The sequence below is a fragment of the Manacus candei genome, unplaced genomic scaffold, assembly GCF_025592945.1.
Source record: "Manacus candei isolate 608988 ecotype Guabito, Panama unplaced genomic scaffold, ASM2559294v1 h1tg000016l, whole genome shotgun sequence".
Lineage (NCBI taxonomy): Eukaryota > Metazoa > Chordata > Aves > Passeriformes > Pipridae > Manacus > Manacus candei.
In genome coordinates, this window is record NW_026138064.1 from 2,660,914 (window position 1) to 2,679,965 (window position 19,052).

A 19,052-nucleotide genomic window follows, 5' to 3' on the forward strand; every position below is an offset into this window, starting at 1 on the left:
ACTGCTATTTTTCTATAGAGGGGGAAGCCCAGACAGCTATTTTAAAATGAAATTAGTCTAGCCCTGATGGGTACATTTTAAATTCCAGCCTAGGTTTGTATCCAGCGACAATCTGCTTGCTCGAGACAAGCCAGCTGATCCAACACTTGCTGCATAGCACCCCATCTGTCTCCCAGGCCTATCTGATGGATGCACCTTGGCCTCCGAAAGCCTCACAGCAGACCTGGGCCTGGCCTGTACTCTTTGATTCTCTTGAAAGCAGACCTGAATAAGGCAACAAAGCCCTCCCTTCCTTGCTGTCTTGGCCCCTTCTCCCCTCCCAAGGCAGGTTTGCGCGAGGCAGGGGAAGGCCAGAAAAGAAAAAAAAAGCTGAAGTTGGGACAAAGGAGAGAAACTGAGTGGGTAAAGTCTTAGTGGTAAGGCTTCTGATCTTAATTTTGGCCTTTCAATGCCAGACTGTTTACTTTTTCTGTGATATATTCTATACTTTGAATGGTGCAAAGTATAGAAAAAGGCTGCATAGGAGCAAGGGCTGTATTTTCTAATTAGAGTGTTTTATCTTTTAGGCTGTTCTTTGGTGTCCTGTGCTGCCATTACCATGCAAGTGTTTTACAGAAAGCAAAAATTTCAACAGCTGAGGTTGCCAAAACCTTAAATACCCTGCAGCCAAATTGTTAATGTGTTTGACTAGAAAGTAAGAGATAGTGTGTGTTTGAATCCCCACTCCAAATTGTGTAATGAAGATGTGTAAACAAGGTTTCTTGCCTTCTCAGGTGACTGTAATCTTTATCCTACTGGGTTTATCAGCTTTTATCTGGCTAGATCCATCTGCTATCCTTTCTCAGGAAAAATGCTTTTTCGTACTAGTCTTGGAAGTGTATGAGACCTGCCTTCAAAGGGTGTGTTAGGTTTGAAACACACCCCTCCCACTTCCTGTAGGTGGGATGCATTGGAGAAATAACTCTTTCCATAACCCTGCCTCTCTGTAGAGGGAGCCTAATGGTGGCTACCCTTGTGGTGGATAGGGCAAGTTAAAAAGTGAGGTACATCACTGTTTGTGATGCCATCTCTTATCCCTTGTCCCTGACCTATATGTAGTGCCAGTGGTTTGGCATGACCTGCCTTCATCTAGTTCTTACTTCTTCAGGTGCTGCCAGTCATCACTCCCCAGCCTCCTGAAAACACAGTGAACTGATTCCCTTAAAAATAAGTTGATCCGAAGGCATGAGAGAGAATTGTTACCAGGGTAGGCTTTTTGAAAAACATTTTTTTTTTCATTGAGTAATTTTACAATCCTTCAGCAATGATAAATTCTGTAAAAAGGCCCTCCCTAATCATTAAAATGTGGCTTGCACAGTAGTGTTTGAGATCTTTGGAATGCCACCATTTTTTTTTTCAATACTTACGTAAAAAAGAAGTCACAAGTCTTACCTCTTCTTGCAAATGAAGTGGCCTTTATTACGGTAAAGAGATCAATAATTAGTCCCATTGGGAAATCAGATACAGATATTCCTCTATAATAAGAATAATTGCTGAAAAATCAATTCAGATGTGTCTGTGCAATCAGTCTGCCCTTTCTCCACAGCTAGTCAAGGCTCCTCAGTCAAAACATATCAAGTCCTTCAGGGATTACCCTCTGTGTGTGAGTCCTTGAAAGTTTTCCACATGCATATTCGTTGACAGAAGTGCTAAGAGTTTCTTCTTTGTCAGCAGATCTTCTTGACAGACTATTGATTACTTTTTGACTTTTGTTGGGTGCATTGTTTTGTATGGTTGGCAGTCCTGATGTGGCTGATTCACTGACACAAGCAGAGGGCCTGTACAAGTGGAAACACTTTCTAGTTCGGGGTTTAGACTCTAGTAAAAATCAGAAAAGCAAGACAAATAGAGCTTTCTTGAAAAAAGTGTTAGGATATTGCTTGTACATTGTCTGATGGGAGCAGAAGTGTAGTAAGAAATCTCTACTTCTGTTTCTTTGAGTTATTTCTACACTGGCTCAACCAGAGGAAACCACTGTCAGCAGCTGGAGTGTGTTACATGATCTTCTGAAACATTTCTTCCCATTTAGTTCCACCAGGAAAGATCCATTTCATCCAGTCAGAGATGTGAATCAAAAGCAAAGAGGGAGAGTGTAATAAGGAGGTTGACTTCAAAAGTGAAAACATTACCAGCTCTTTCAGTCTTAAGTCTTGTCTGGTAGTGCTAACAATTATAATGCAAATTCTTAAAATCAACATTATATGTAATACCTCTCTGGGTAAAAAAACAATCAAACCTCACAGCCCTACAATCTAAAACCAGGTCCTTTATAAGTGAATGAATTATCTAATGGCAAGAAGTAAAAGCCCTCCCTGTTTCAGCTTTGCTCAGAAAATATTTTTACTGACTATTTAAAATGCCGGTTAAATGGCAATACATTGGCCTCTGGTGGAGTACTTACCTTAAACAAAGAGCTGTTAATTGCAGTCTAATTGTGGACAATAAGGGTTATCTAAACAGTCAGTAATGGAACTTCCCTAGGTAACAATGTAAGTATTTGTTTGTTGGGGTTTTTAAGGTAATTTCCCCTCAGTGGGGGGTTCTTTATTAAATGTGCATATGGGTCACTATGTACATAGAGAGTCTCCTTTATTTTTAATCTCTGGATATAATCTTCTAATGTGCTAGAGTGACTATTTGGTGATTTAGACACACTAAGACAAGTAGGAATTTCTCCATCTTGCCTTTTCATCTCTTCTTTACCCATAGAACCAGCATTCAGTCTACCCACTCACGAAGGAGGAATACAATGCTTCCATTCTTCATTTATTTCATCCTTACACATAGCTTTGAATATAGGGATTAGAGTATTGTGTATCAGCTTTGGCTGAATCCCTGAATTTTGAGGAAGCTCTTTCCCCTGCCTGTGACCTCAAAAGTTTTGTTTCAAGCCTATAGCACTCACCATTAGCTGCATTTTTCTATAAAGACACAAAACACTTCTCATAACTTCCTTACAGTGAGGAGGAAGCGGAGTTGAAGTTACCATTCCATCTATAGCTATTCAGCAATGCCTTCCCACTCTGCCACCCATAGAATGTAATTCAAGCAAGCAAATATGCAGCCACAAGAAGAAATTCACATTTCATTTTGAAGTTAACAGAGCTTTGCATTTTCACTTTCCAACTCTTACAGATTTTCTACCTAGACAGAAAAAAATCCATAACATAACCTTATACACATGGATAATGCCTATTCTGTTTCTGGGGTTATATCAAGAAAACCCTTGCCAAAGGCTATAGCCCCTGCAAATTTACAAACCCCAGTTTTTGCACATGAGCCTTGATTTTGAACATCCACAAATCCATGGGACATGATGAGATGCATCCCAAGATCCTGAGGGAGCTGGCAGATGTTGCTAAGCTGTTGAAAAGCCATGGCAATCAGATGAAGTCTGTAGTGACTGCATGCTCTGTGCATGTAGAGAGGTACCCAGTCATGATTTTCCGGAAAGGGGGTGAAAACTTCCACCATCATTCAGTCCTCTTTGCACATCCTTATTTGTGTGGGGCTAGCCGTATGCCCTGTTTTGCTGGCTGCAAGGTCTCTCTTGTCCACATCACTCTGAGACCTTTGCTTGTGAATCCATGTCACAACTACCTCTCTTGATGGTGGATCATCATCTCCCCCTCCTTGCTGTTCCTAATTCGAAGCTCTTCTCACTAGGCTTGACAGATATGAGAAGCTGTTCTGCCACAGTCAAGTCACGTAGGACCAATTATCCATCCTTATCTTCAAAATGGCCTGGTGGTCATAAAAGCTGAAGCCTCTGAGACCAGCTGCAAAAGTGGCTGTTGATCCACAGGATCTGTCCGCTCCTCAAATTCCTCCTTTTGCTGACAAATGGCACCACAGGACCCTGGTGCCCTTGGTCCTCACCTCCAGAGCGACACAGACATTCTTGTTCTGCTCCAGGTCCCCCCTGGCCACATGGGTGGTGCTTGAGTTGGCCAAGAACCAGAGAAGCCTTGGCAGCCTCCCCACAGAACCCATGTGAAGCAGCAAACCTCTTTAGACCTGGGTCAGTCTGGTCACCAGGACCTCTGCCCACCACAGGCAGTTCCTCTTTGCTCTCACTTCCCATCTCCCCCTAGCTGCTGCTGCCAGAGGCTCACAGGCTGCCAGATGTGGCAGTGTCATCAGGTGGTGATATCCCAGCCCCTTATCTGCTACCAGGGCTCTGAATCTCTTCTGTAGTACAGATCTGCAGGTGGGGCAGGATACCCTCCAGTCTTTGCCCCCTGTGAGTCTGCATTTCCCACACCTGGATGTGTGCACGGACTTTGCCTCCATCCTCCGGTGCAGGCTCCTGAGTCAAGCTGACATATCCCTTACTGCTACAGTTCGGAGATATGATTGCCCAAGGTCAGGCACAGGTTAACAAGACTTAGAAGCACTGTCCTGGACTGTAATTAAGATTGGTGCATTGCTGGAAATACTCTCCTTTGCTCTTGTAATCTGTTTGCTTTGCTCTTTTTCATATACCCTAATGGTTCTGTAATTCTATTGCAGTATTAACCAAACACATGATGAAAGTTTCACTTTCTTTATCCACCAGCTGCAACATTGATCTTAAAGGTCTTCTCTTAGATTACGTTATTCTTTGCTCTTCTGTTCTTGTCCCTCTTTCTGATGTTGTAAACTTTACCTGAAATATTAATCAATAAAGTACATCAGAAATAGCCATAATGATCTCTTTGTATTTGTGCTATAATGGTCATTTTAGATGTTCTGTCAGTGGGACTCACTTCATAGTCTAGAAAGATCTGAAACTAATTGTACCAACCACCTAGTTCTTAAATTGTTAGTTTTTTGATTCATTGCAAGAATGTTTCTCCGTTCTGGAGCTCAAGATACAGTTAACATACATATTTTACATCTGAATTAGGTTTGAGAGAAATACACAGACCATAGGAAACATGAAAATTTGATGTGTGAAATTTTACTATTCACAAAGCTGAAAATTAATACAAATAATCTCATGGTTAATCATTACAGATTTAACATTAATAAACAGTTGAATATTAACAATGTTTTGGGGAAAGAAATCATCCATATTAAAAGCTTTCAGGGTACTGTATTCTTTGAAATTACTGACCATTGCTAGTAAGTTTAGAGAAATCAGTACTTATTTTTTTACATATCACAGCCCATGCAAACATTTGCAAGTAGATTTCTTTTAACCATTTAGGCATTAAGCTGTCACAGTCACACAGTCTCAAAGAAGAAACCATGCTCTGAATTGTCCAAGGGAAGCATTTCAGCAGCTCACTTGCTGTTCAACACATTTGGAAGTGCAACTCCTTTCCAGTGACTCTAACTGCTCCTCTGAATATCTGACAAGAGAAGTAACATTCCTCCTCTCCCCACCCCATCTTCTACTCAAGATGGAATGGAATCCTTATTATAAGAATGTATCTCTATCATATGAGAAGGCTGAATAGCAAAGGAGAACAGAAAGCAAATCAGACAAAGAAAAAAGTGAATTTACAAAGCAAAATGAATCTGAGCTTTGTAAATAAACATCTTGCACTTCAAGAAGTACTTTCTGATTAGAAAACAGTGTAATGCCTGCTGCTCACTCATAAAAACCTCTTCAATTTTAGCTTTCTAAGATCACATTAAAAGGCAAAACCAAGAGCAGTTGGTATCTAAAAAGTGGCCATAGAAATAGTAAAGTGTTTAAGAGACTGAAACTTACAAGAATATATAATAACTTCTATATGGCTGTTTCTTGGTGACACATATGCAGGGAAGAAATAATCATGAAGAAGAAATGAGGATAATCCACCAGAACCTCTCTTTTCAGCCACATTCCACTTAACTCCATTCAATAAGTACAGTAATTTTTGTCAAGTTTTACTGGAGAGCAATTATTTTTTATGTAATACAGAATATTTGATGTAAACAGACAGTGCCTTACCGTCTCATTAAAATTCTTAATTGATAAGCAAAAAGCTAACAACACCTAAACCAGCTGGTACTGTGGCACATTTGCACCCCTGGGTGGAAGACCTGGAGTAACCACAAAAGCACTGGAGTTGGCACAAAAATGGAGATGTGATATCCCTGCATTGGCTGGAAATCACCAATTGGGTGAGACCTACCCATGATCATACACTGAATAATTATGAAATAGATACTGAATTTATTTCATGCACTCTGTGCAGTGTACTGTCGTGATGTACTCAGTGCAGCAGATGAAGTGGGCTTCCCTAGAAAAAATAGTTTGGGGTACTGTCATTGAAGTTGCATTGTAAGAATTGCAGAGAGGGGTCTAAATTAAGATTCTGAAAGCAAACTTTGTTCTGTAATCTCCTAACTTTTAAGTGATTTGTTTTGCAATTATGCAAATGTCAAGTCATTCTTAAATTTATGGGAGGGAAGTGAAAATACTGTAATTAAAAATATTCTTGCCTTGGTTTTGAATTTTTTGTGTATTTATTGAAAACATGGATTTTTGTAAAGAAATGGTAGACTGTCAGTCCATCTGTTTATTCAGTATGTTATTACTACAAACCCATATTTTAGGCCTTTAGGTTATGAATGGAAAACTAACTTGACTCACAGTAAATGTAGGCAAATTTCAAATTAAGGACAATGTCTTTTTTTTAATTATGAAAATATAGGTTGTGGTTCTAATAATAAGGTCTGGTTGTGATGTCCCTATCAATATTTTTTCCACCAAATTATGAGTGATCCTTACAAGTACAGATAACACACTCAAAATTTTTAAAGCAAATTGGGTAGTTTACAAGTAAGTCGATGCTTTAAGACACATCACACTTTCTTGTGTTCAGTAGTGGCACTTGAAATAATAAAAACTCTTTAAACTTCACATCCTCTCCCACTGTGACAAGGTTAGGTTTTGTCCCGCTTGCACTCACATTTATGGAGTTTCTCTGGAATTTTGATAATGCAGAAGGACAGTCATCTATGACTGTCTGAGGTTACATCCTTGAAAACTGTCACAGCTGAGCATATGGTGCTTTTCTGATAAGTTCATGTTCACTGATAAGAGTAAATTAATTCATTCAAAACAAGATGAGGAAGGCTGCACTGTCAAAGAAAACATACCAGGTAAAATTTGTATTTTAAAAACTTGTCCAGATCATACTAGCATATGGAGGTCCCACAGGGTGATCTGTTGTACTAGCTCACTGATGTACACTCCAGGCATCTACCTGTGACTGTCCCAGTGCAATACATTTGAAGGGAAGAGCACAGTTTTAAACCACCAAACTAGAGAATGCTGTGCTTTGTGTGTGTTTTTGTTTTCATTAAAGCTCACGGAGTATCGCCTTCCTGTGCATGTTTCCCTCTGGCATTATGGTTAATGAATAACTGCACCCTAACTCTTCAGATGTATTTATTTGGAATTTGACATGATTTATTGAACCCTTAAGATCTTGGGAAATAATTCCCCAGCCCTTTCATGCCAAGAAAAAGATTGAGTTAGACCTTACCCTTCTAGATGTGATAGTTTTGAAGTTCAGCAAGGCAAAATACAATTTTCTGTTTGAGAGCTTTCAAAACTGACCTCCTGCTTATTCTGTTCTGGATAGAGAATTCACCTGTAGATTTCATTACAGGAAGAATATTGTCAACCCTCCCAAGTCAAATTTAGTGAAAAATTTAAAACAGAAATCTATCTCTCATATTAACAACTCCTTTGCAAGCAGTACCAGAGAGATGGAGCAGTTAGTTCCAGACAAAAGAACTGAAAGGCACTTGAGGCTGTGGACCTCTAACAGTTCTATTAGGGGTACTCGGTTCCATGGTAGTTGTATGTGGTGCTCAGACATCAACCACGTTTCACAGTTCCAAGAATGGAAAAGAATGCTGTTCTAATATGCTTACAAAAATCAGAGCTTTGAAGTCCTTTTTGCTCCTCTGTGATTAAAAGGAATGTTAAAATAACATTTGATCTATACGATAAAGGTAGTCACTTACCAATACTAGAATTTCTGCAAACCAAAACCAGTGGCTAATTTTAAGTGATGAGTGAGGAGATTATTTTGCAAATGCTCCAGTTACTTCAGCAAATACTAACTCTGTTGCAAATAAAACTCAGTGAAAGTCTGAGAGTACTGCAGAAATAAAAACTCTCTGATTACTTTCTCATATGTGATCAGTGGTATATGATTTTCTGACAGGATTTCTGGATGTTTATTTTTGGAGAAGACAGACTTAAAACTGTGCTTGATGAAAAAACTGTGTCATATAACATACTTAGTTTTAGCAAATAAATGGTAATAATAATGTCCAAATGTGCTCTTTGGACTTGAGCCTTAGTGCACAAACTCAGTCTAGATCTAAAATTTATACTTTAAAATATCTCAAAAGTCTTGAATGGGCAATTTCCTGTCTTCAATAATTATGTGTTTTTCATCTCACTTTCCATAAAGCTCATGAAATGTGCTTTGACTGTAGCTGCTCCTGGGACAACAACTTTTTGATTGCAGTATTTAATCCACCATGAAACTACTTGGATGATCTAAAAACTGTCAAAAAAAAAGGGCTAAATGCACCATTAAGCAGCATCTGTATTAAACCTCCATGCTCTGGGACACACTGGTTTTATCTGTTCTAGCAATTTTGCCAGCTCCTTGTTAACAGCACATCTCACCTTCTCTTTCTCACTTTCATCACTCTACATGACTTTTAGACTAGCAGGTAATCCAGTAAGCCCCTATTTTAGCTGTATGAACTTAAACCAGATAAGACCTCTTCATTAAGCATTTCCCAAGAATGCACTGTGCTTTGAAGAATCATAGATACATTATATGAATGACTTTTCTGCTGTATTGTCTTCCTTTTCTATTCTCTAAAATTTCCTGTGGTTGATTTTGGGGAGGAGTAGTTTGCCTGGGTTTCCAAAATCCTCACCAAAATGAGAATTCAATCTCTGAGAGCATAAGGATGGGTGGACCAGAAGGTACTCCCCATTACTCAGGTGTTCTCAACTTAAATATCTTTAGTAATTGGACTACAAGAGAAAAAAAAAAACCAATTCCATGAACCTCCTCTTCATTCTGCTGCTATCAGTGTCTCACACAATTGTATTTCTTAGCTACTGCTTCTGGAGTGTTTCACAAATAAAAGCTTCAGCATAAAATTTTGAGAACAAAACTTAAACTTCAGGTGCACCCACAGCAGCTTGTTAGAAGAATGCAGACATAAAGTGACAGCACTACATACCTGTCCCAACACAGTTCAGTAAAACAAACCTTGTTAAGTACAAGTGGATGTTTCATGACCAGGTATTACTGATCTTAAGACTTACTACTCTCTAACAGAAGGAAGCAAGAGATAGTCTGCATTTGTTTTTGTAAAGGACTTTATTTCAGCTTAGTACACAAAAACAAGCCAGGATTTAATTAATTTGTTGGTCAAATAAAACTTGATCATGGAGAAGGTTGCAATAAAATGTCTCATCAAGACGAACTCCGTTAGTGTCTTCAGTCTTGCCAATCTTTCCAAGTAATGGTGAGGTAATTTTCTGCCAAAAAGAATTGTTGCCACTGAAGACAACACTAAACGTAACACTGGAGATAGAAATAGCTCCTTAGAACTGCCTTGCTACCAGGGTACTTCACTGGGATTTTATAAAGCAAGTGGAATCCTGCAGCCACACAGCAAGAGCTGTAGAAGTGACAAGATCCATTTGTGGATGACAAACTATCACAGAGGGACAAAGCAAGCCAATCGAGATTCAGAAATAGGGAAGACAGGCATCAAAGATACTCATCAGGGAGTCAGTGTCTCAAAGGGAGGTGTGGTGGGTCTGGCTGAGCAGGAATTTATTTCCCCATAGTAGCCCTCACAGTGCCGTGCTCTGCATCAGTAGCTAGAGGAGTGTTGATAACACACCCATGTTTTGGCTTCTGCTGAGCACAGCACCAACACTGTAACATTCCTTCTTCAATCAAGGGCGAGATCCTGGGAGGGGACACGAGTAGCCCAGCTGACCCAAACTGACCAAGGGGATATTCCAGACCATATGGCATCAACCCAGATATAAAAGCTGAGGCAAGGAGCAGGATCAGAGGCATTTATTGTCTCTGATGGCTGCCTGCTGACAACTGTTACACATGCTGGAGCCCTGCTTCTCAGAGAAGTGGCCGACCATCGCTGCTTATGGGAAGTAGAGATGAACTGCTGGCTTCTGCTTTGTGTGCACGCACAAGATGCTTTTGCTTTCTTTTTTGCATAAATATAAACTACCTTATCACAACCCATGTTTTGTGTTTTCTTTTCTCACCTTACTCTCTCCCCTGTCCTGCTGGGAAGGGGAGGGATAGAGCAACTGGGTGGGCATCTGGCATTCAGCCAAGGTGAACCCACCACAGGAAGTCAGGGCACTCTCCTTTTGTAGGAGGATCATGTTCCTGCAGGTTCCTCTTGTGGTTGGTGCTTGAATCCTTTCCAAGTCCTGTTGATTGTGGTGAAAGGCTCTCAGGACTCAGGAGCTGAGTGCTCCTCAGACACCAGGACATCTGTACTGAGAATCAAAATGGGGAAAACACAGAGCAGCTGCGAGCAGGCAAATGATGGTCACATCATATCACAGCCCCTGACAACTAACAGCAGCCTGACCGTGCATTTCCCTCTCCTTAAAACTAAGAGCAGCACTATGTTTTTTAATGTGCTTTTTCAGACTGAACAACAATCTATTCTTTTAGGTAGTACTGGGAATGGTAGACTAGAAATATGCAACAGGATTAAGATGGAAATCTTAGACTTCCATGTGTGGTAGATGACACCATAATCTTTTATCAACAGCTGTCTGAGGAGTTCTCTTGCAATCATCAGAAATCTTACTTTCCAAAACCTCTGACAGACAGGCAACACTAGTATCTGATGGATGCTTCAGAACTTGACACACTGCTTGGAGACTGTTCATTACAAATGAACAAAGGATCAAATTTATGTGCATCAACTGAATGATAAATGTCTCATTTGCAGAGGATATGGGACTGAATAGTAAGATAAACCACAACAGGCCTCATAAGCAATGGACTATCAAACTTCCAATCATCATCATGGCTGGGCTTCGCAAATGAAGATTTGGGAAGGGCTCTACCCACATTTGCTACAAGCGCGCTGGTGGCTAAAAAGGCCAATGTGAGATAGGCAAGTCAGGCTGCAAAAGGCACAGCAGAAAGACTCCTTAGGTGGTATTGACAAGACACGGTTCTTTCTGCGTTGTCTTTTCCAATACTTACAATTTAATGGAAAACAGAGGGGAAAAATTAAATGGAGGCAAATGTGATTTGTGTATCTGTAAATATGATTGAATAAAAGTTACAAAGCCTAAGTAGACTAATTCCCAAAGATCTACATCATCAAAACCACCAAGTATTTGAGAGACCTGAGGTATCTTCACTGCAAACATCTGCAGACCAACCACAGTGAGGCTGGTCACAGTGAGTGAGATCACAGTGCCCTAACAGCTGAACTGGTGTAGGCTTGGTGGGATGCCCTGTCTGTGCTCTCCTGATGGATCTGTACAGCACTTCCTGAGCAGGGAGAATTGGGGCAGGGATCAGAGATACTCCCGCTTCTAGATTTTCCCCCCTGGAAGTGGAAGGTGCACAACCTTATCAGACACCACTCTGCTGCCTAAACACTGCTGCAGCCATCAAGCTTGAAAGCAGAACAACTCAAACCCTCTAGACCCTGTCATGATGAAGAGCTAAGAAATGAAGCAGCACTAATTAACCAAGTCCCAGCCTACACTAAATGAGCTTAACACTTAATGTGCCTACACTGAGATCTAAGAAATACTCCATGGACAGATTTTTGATTCTATGTTGATCCTTTCATACAAACCTGTCTAACTGGAAAAAATGCTTAACATTGCAAGAGTGGAATAAAACTAGAACAACAGACACAGCTCCTGCCAAATGATGCCAGGCTAGGTATTCTCCCTACTTGTCACAGGGATTAAAATTTAGTACTTTTAATGCTTTTATGGGTAAATGTGAGAAAAAGTAACACTGTAGAGAAAAACATAGGAGAAAACTACGAGACCCACATGTCCTTTTAGTTTAAATTTAATTTGTCAGATAGAAGTTATCTATGTACAATCAGTGTGCATTGTAACAATTCTGTCAATAAAGTCATAATTCAAATCTTCTAAAATATTAACTAGCTGCATAGCACATTTGACATTATTGCCCATGTCGAAGAGGGAACACAAATGAATTTACAATGAATTTTGACTGATTTGGATACTGAAGTCTTCTGATACTCAACATTCCTCCTTTAAAACCAATGCACCTGAAAAGCTTTCCAGAGCACAGTTTAGCTGGGTATTTCTTACCATTTCATTACAAACAATCACAACACTGACAGGTTAATAGGGAAAAAAACCCAAACAAAACCCCAAAACGTGTTTCTAAAGTATCCAATAAAGGGAGCACTAAGTGGAATAAAATGTTCCCTTTCCCCATTTTTACATTCTGAGGAGTGACTCCATCAAGATCTTTTATTGAAACATATAAGTACACTGATTTTATTTCATACTTGTGACAAGAAGGCCTGAGTTGGTGGGGAAAGGAACAGTCGAAAAAAGCCTGAGGGGGGGAAAAGCTCATTTAATAAATTTACAACAATTTACAGCCATTTGTTTGTGTTTTGCTTTTTTTTATTATTTGTTTGTTTGTTTTGTAAAAAGGCATTGTAACTGATCACAAACAGGAGAAATCCTGGCTATTTTACAGTTATAGGTACAGAATTTAAATATTCAAGCTTGTGATGAAAAGCGGCAAGGTGGTCGCAGTGTACAATGTAAACAAGTAGCTTTGGAAAGTGAACAAAGTCCTTGAGAGTTCTTTACTAAGAAAAAAAATAATCTCCCCATTCCCTCCTGAAATATGAGCACAGGTCAGTGTTTAAAAGTTCGTTTACAAACATAACTTAAAACATTATCAGCCTCAAACCACTTTGACATGAAGAGTTTTATAGTAAGATCCAGTCTGAAATGGGCAGTGTTGAGGTCCCTGTAAAAGTAAACATCTTCCATTTCTTAAAAAAAGTGCCACAGCATTTGCAGCACAGTGCAGCATAAACTTTAAATACAAAAATATTTTTCTTCTGTTGGGATAATAGACCTTGCATCCTGGAAAGAAGTAACAATACTGCTACTGATAGAATATCCCGTCTGTATCTTTCAAGTCATGTAAGGCAATTACTGTGTTAGTTTACTGTATATGGCTAAAAGAAGGTCCAGCAAGTGTCAGTCTTTGTTATGTTTTCCGGCTGCTCCATGTATGTTCAGGTGTACTTTTGTGATCTGATGAGTGTTCAAATGGAGATCTGTGACCTAGGGGAGATCTTGAACCATAAGGAGACCTCTGATCCAATGGCGACCTTGGGCCACTACCCGAAGCTCTGTGGTCCATTTGCCAGTCTGAGTGATACCTGTAGTCTCTAGGTGATTTATGATGGCTGTATTCGGAAGTGGAACGGTGATCCAAATGTATCCTGTGGTCTGAATGGGAACGATGATCCGAATGAGCCCGACTGTCTTTTAAACTTCCCTCCAGGTTTGACCTGTGGTCTCTGCTCCTGTAGTCATCTAACTTTCTATGTTTAATATCACTGTAGTATCTATAAAATATGAAATTATTCATATTAGAGTTACTGAACACATTAAGAGCCACAATTATGTCAAATCGACAGACTGGCATTAGAGACACTGTTGCAACTTTGCATCACTCAGAAGAGACTGTGCAGTGCTTGCTACAAAAACAGGAAAGGAATTCTGACCAGATTTCAAAACTGCTTGAGAAACTGACCTGCTGTCTTGTTTGTAGTGATCCCACTCTCTGTGATCTTTTCCGTTGCTGAAGGCTGAATAGGGCCTTTTCCTTGAGTCGCTTTTCTTATAAGTGTCCCCCTGATGCCTGTCTTTGTGATGATCATGGTATTGTGACAAATGTCTGTCAGAAGAGTAACTGTCCCTGCTACTGTCATCGTGGTTTGTATTCTCCTTCAGTCTTTCCACATCTGTTTAATAAAGCAGAGGTTAAAAGGAAGTCTCATAAAGTCTTTACTTCACCTAATTCAAACAGCACTGCTACCTGTCTGATGCAAAGGAGTATGAAAGTGACACGATTTAAATGAAACAATGTCTAAGCAGTTGAAAGACAAATGCACTAACGCCAGTGAATGGAAAGAAACCTTAAAAGAGGGAAGCAAGGTGGAATGTAGATGTGTAGGACTTGGAAACTGAACTTCTCAACCTCTGCATTCAGCCTATGAAGCAAAGTGTGGTCCAAATGAGCAGTGAATAGAGGTGCCTCCAGCAGAGCAATTTTAGATAGAATGGCAGCAACTTCCCCTCTAAGAAGGGAAGGACTTTGTATGGGTAACAGTTTTAAAGGTACACCTTGTCAGCAAAAGAATTCCAGTGGTATTCCCAAAATACGCGATGCTGATTTTAAGGCCATGAAAATTTACTCGAAGTGTTCCATCACACCAGATAAAAAGAAGTATTACATACGAGAAGGCAGGTGTGCTAACACAGGAAAAAACCCAGTGATTTTGTCAACAATAAAAGACAGCCTATGTAACTAATGACAAACTACGACTGCAAGGAGTAACTTGCTTTCTTACACTGGAGTGACATTACAACAGCTGCAAACAGGCACAGAATTTCCAAGAAATTTACAGGTTTTGAGCAGACCTCTCATCCTTCCCAAAATTTAAAACAAAAAATGTTTCTGAATTTTTCTAAAGGACAGTCAAATAACCCTGTTAAGTGCCAGCTTCAGTCTACACTCAGCTGGATTTCATCAGCAAACTGGTGAAACCAGTGAAGTCTGGCTAATCAGCCTTTCTTTATGGTACTTAGCAGTGTGGAAAACAGACCTAGGAGACATGTGAAATGAAATAAACATGAAAACTTAAGATATCTAACACAAGATTATACTTAAGGTTATACTTAAGGTTTCTTACCTGGATTTCTAATTACATGTGTATTCACATTGGTACTAACATTCTGGTCATTGTGTTGCTAAAAGAGACAAGTACAAAAGCATAATGGTAAATCCCAAAGTTCATCTGGATACACTAGAAAAATATCCTAACAAAAGATACTGCAATGATACAAACACAAATGCTACTTGAACTGTATTTCTGTGTTCCTTATAATCCTTTAAAGATAATGGAAGAGTTATAAAACTTAAAATATACATATATATATAAAATATATTACTTGAGACTCTTGGCGTTTTTTGATTGCATGTTTATACAGTTTGTGCAGCTTTCTGGCATCAAATTCCGTAAACTTGGAGACAAAAATCCACAGATTTCTGAAGAAGAAGAAAGGAGAGAAGTTATAATTCTTCCATAAATTTATTTTCCCTATATTATGCAACAGAACATGGATTTAACTGAAATAATCTGAACAGTACTTCAGTAAACCAAAAATACTATGAAATCTACACAGTATTGCCTAATTGCACAATAAATACTATGTACCTGAAAAAAAACCCATTTGAAAGGCTAATTCCTTTAACAATTAGTCACTTCTTAATATTTTTGTAAGTACTTCAGACTGCAAAGTGCATGGAAAGTAGTACTAATAACAATTCTGTTAATTTTCCTGAAATGCTTAAAAATGTAGCTATCAATCTAAATACGTCTTCTAAATGCTTGTTTGAGTATTTACCACATTGTAAATAAAAAAATTAGGAAAGAAAAAGTAGTAAAAATTCTTTCAAACTTGAAATCTCTTATCTTGACGAACAAGCTTTATTATATGAGAATACTGGGGAGAATTAAGTCTGGTCAAAGCTTTTGAAACCAAGTGAGAACTGTGAAAGACAATGGAGGTCATACAGAAATAAATTTGTGACTAATCTGTGCTTGAAGGAACCAAAGAAAAACAAATCAGGTCTTGTGTTGTCAGGATGTCGGAATTGTTAAGGAAACATTTGCTTCTATAATCACAGGTAAAGCTCTTTCAACAGATACAGAATTCTTTTAGTCAAATTTGGAGGTGGAATGCTTAAGAGTCTACAGAATACTGGTGTTGAGAAATATTTGAAGTGTTAGGCTCAGGAAGCAACAGTCCGCTCCTTCACTGTGATTATTTAAACATAGTAATTTCTGTCTAGAAGTTTGCAAAAGTAGACAACCAGTCAATGCTGACTCTAATGAGACCATTATAACTTTATAGAAGTTACACCACTTCTTATAAAGGATAGTTGAGATACGTATTTTATTAATCTACACATAATATTGTAGCATTATTACGAATAATAGCTCTATTTCAAGTTCCCACTTAAAAAATATAACATTTACCAAAATGTAAGACATGGATCTTACTTTTGTATCTCAGATCACCTAAATATTTTGAAGTAAAGATATTAAAATCAGCAGAAGCATTCTACACTAAAAGAAGTCTTCAAGAAAATGCAACCCTTAGCGGAACAGAAGCACAGGATGTATTTTCAATCTCAATAAAGATATTAAGTGCACATTCTGATAGAAGCAACTCAAATTGCATTAAGAACGTAACAATGAAATATAGTTTACAAAGCAAGATTTTTTTTTAAAATTGTCGCCTCATAAAGATGTAAACTCTTCTCTCACTTTTAAAATGCATCTGAGCACATTATGATAAATACTTTTATCAAGTCATAGTTAATATGTAATATGTAATGTCTTTCTGCTGTGCCTTTTGCAATCAGATATGTCTGTCACACATTGGCCTCATAAGCCACCAGCGTGCCTGTAGCAAATGTGGATAGAGCCTTCCCAAATCTTTGTTCGCGAAGCCTAGCCATGATGAGAATACATTTTTAGAACAATAAAGAATTCATAAAAAGTTCAACACAACTGTAGAACTGTGTATTTTCAGCAGGAATTATAAACCACCAAAACCATCTAAAGTTGAAAGTTGAAAAAGCAGATCCTTAAGGGTAAGAATGCTCTTCCACTAAACACAGCTTAGTGATGAGTTCCTCAGTGTCTGCTTTCAGCATTAAGTAGTGAGATGTCTCCACCCACTGAGCAAAATGCACTGATGTGCAGCAAATGCTTAATGTCAATCCATTTAAAGTCAGAACAATGTATAATCACCTTTCTATAGATTCCTATTTAAAAGAGCAGAAAGATACAAGAAAGAGAGGAAAAAAAAAGGAGAAATAACTAAAAGCTATTCTGCTTAATAGAAGCAACTACAGATTTCCCTTTTTCAAGCAAACCTAAGGAGAATAAATAACTTACTTTCTCCACTGTTTAATTTGTTCAGGATTTGTGTACTCTTTTAGACATTCAGTAATGTGATCCCCAATTTTGATAAGACACTGTCTAGTGTGTTCCAGCTGCTCTCTTTCAGAAAGGCCCTTCTCTGGTCGATCCAGCTGTTTCAATGCTGCTTTGACAGGTCTCATTCTTTCTTTGCACTGTAAAACGGAAAAAATTAATCAAGTGATTCAAAATTCAAAATATCAATTCAAAAGGAAAAAAATATTCTAAAACATGATCCACCTTTTACTGTGATATATATATATGCAGGTGAAGACAATACTGTCAAATGAAACACAAGACTTTCTCACAGCTCCTGAAAATATTTTGCAGGTTTCCTTTGGAACAAGTTGTATTATAAACCAAATTGGAAATTTATTATCTATGAAAGATTGTATAAAATACAGATATCAAGATGTAGAAGCCTGGAAGATAAGGGTGCTAATGTGTACGTCTCAAACACTAGTAGCTGGGCAGCTGTGGAGCCAGCAAAGGATTGTTGTGGCTGGAGAAGGGACCCATACAGAGTTAGGGCAGCACTTTTCTGGGACAAACATCCTTGTTCTGGCTCCTGAAGATAAGCACAACACAGTACTGTGCAGGCACAGGAGTGAAGATGAGGCATGGACTGTCAAGGGGGCAACAAGACCACCCAAGACCCCCAGAGCCCTCCAACCCATTTCCAGTAAGGCCTAGAAGGACTGACTGCCCATGGTAACTGATGTGCGTAGCGAGAAACTTGACCTCCAGGGAGGGAAAAACTTATCTATGAAAAGGTTGCCCCACAAAGCCCAGGTGTGTGGGCACCCCAAGGGCCCTGGATACCTTGCTGGATCAATGCTAGAGCCAGGACTGCTGATAGTTGTTTTTCCCTCCCTTTCTCCCCACCATCTGTTCCTTTCTCGCTCCCTCCCTCCCCCTTTCACCCCACCCCTCTGTACAAAAACCACTGCAGTGGGCTTATCTGGCAGGTCAGGGAAGAACATACAGATTTCCATGTCAAGGGTATAATTTAGTAAAAAAATATTGTAAACTTTTGCAGACCCTCTGACTTCTGTCATTCTTTTTGACCACGAGCATCTATGAATCTTGCGCACTCCCTTCCCCTTAAGGGTGGGATGCCACGCAAGCACTGATTTAATATACAGGATTTCTGTGGAAAATTACATTATTACAAATGGATTTTACAATTAAAACTTTGAGCACAATCATGTAGGACAAGATTTACACTTTTTAGCACCTAGAAAGCTATACAAACTCAATGGCAAAATTAAATATGAGAGTTTTCAGTACATTTCAAACAAATACTTTCTGCAACAATTACACCTGGCATCCAGCAAAGGATCAAAATCGCTTCTATAGACATTTTTCAAACCTCACTCCTATGCAGATATTAGCAGAACTTGAGCTACCCAGAGGAAAGCTAGTTTGGGTATGGAACCATAAAGATAAACAACCTCCAAGATCATTAAGTCCCATCTTTAACCGAACACCACCATACCCACTGAAGTATTATGAAGTCCCACATCCAGTTATTTTATTTTTGAACACTTCCAGGGATGGTGACATCACCACCTCCCGGGGCAGCCTGTTCCAGTGCTTAACCACTCTTTCAGTGAAGAAATTTTCCCTAATACCCAACCTGAACATCTCCTGGCACTACTTGGGATGCTCCTCCTTGTCCTGTCACTGGTTGCCTGGGAGAAGAGGCCAACTTCCACTTGGCTACACTTCCTTCCAGGTAGTTT

The 19,052-nt window shown here is 39.1% G+C and overlaps 1 protein-coding gene across 2 annotated transcripts in view; it reads right to left on the reverse strand.

Moving 5' to 3' along the window:
• Window positions 1–12,082: 12,082 nt before the first annotated feature.
• The window catches only part of CHD1 (chromodomain helicase DNA binding protein 1), a 60,042-nt gene continuing 53,072 nt past the window's right edge, over window positions 12,083–19,052 (reverse strand). For both annotated transcript variants that reach the window (XM_051782560.1, XM_051782559.1), the window contains 5 exons: window positions 17,284–17,462; window positions 15,266–15,362; window positions 15,007–15,064; window positions 13,845–14,055; window positions 12,083–13,656 (listed from right to left, as the gene is read on the reverse strand). In XM_051782560.1, the coding sequence (XP_051638520.1) occupies window positions 13,293–13,656; window positions 13,845–14,055; window positions 15,007–15,064; window positions 15,266–15,362; window positions 17,284–17,462 (909 nt within the window). In that variant the 3' untranslated portion in view covers window positions 12,083–13,292. The remainder of the gene's footprint in view (window positions 13,657–13,844; window positions 14,056–15,006; window positions 15,065–15,265; window positions 15,363–17,283; window positions 17,463–19,052) is intronic.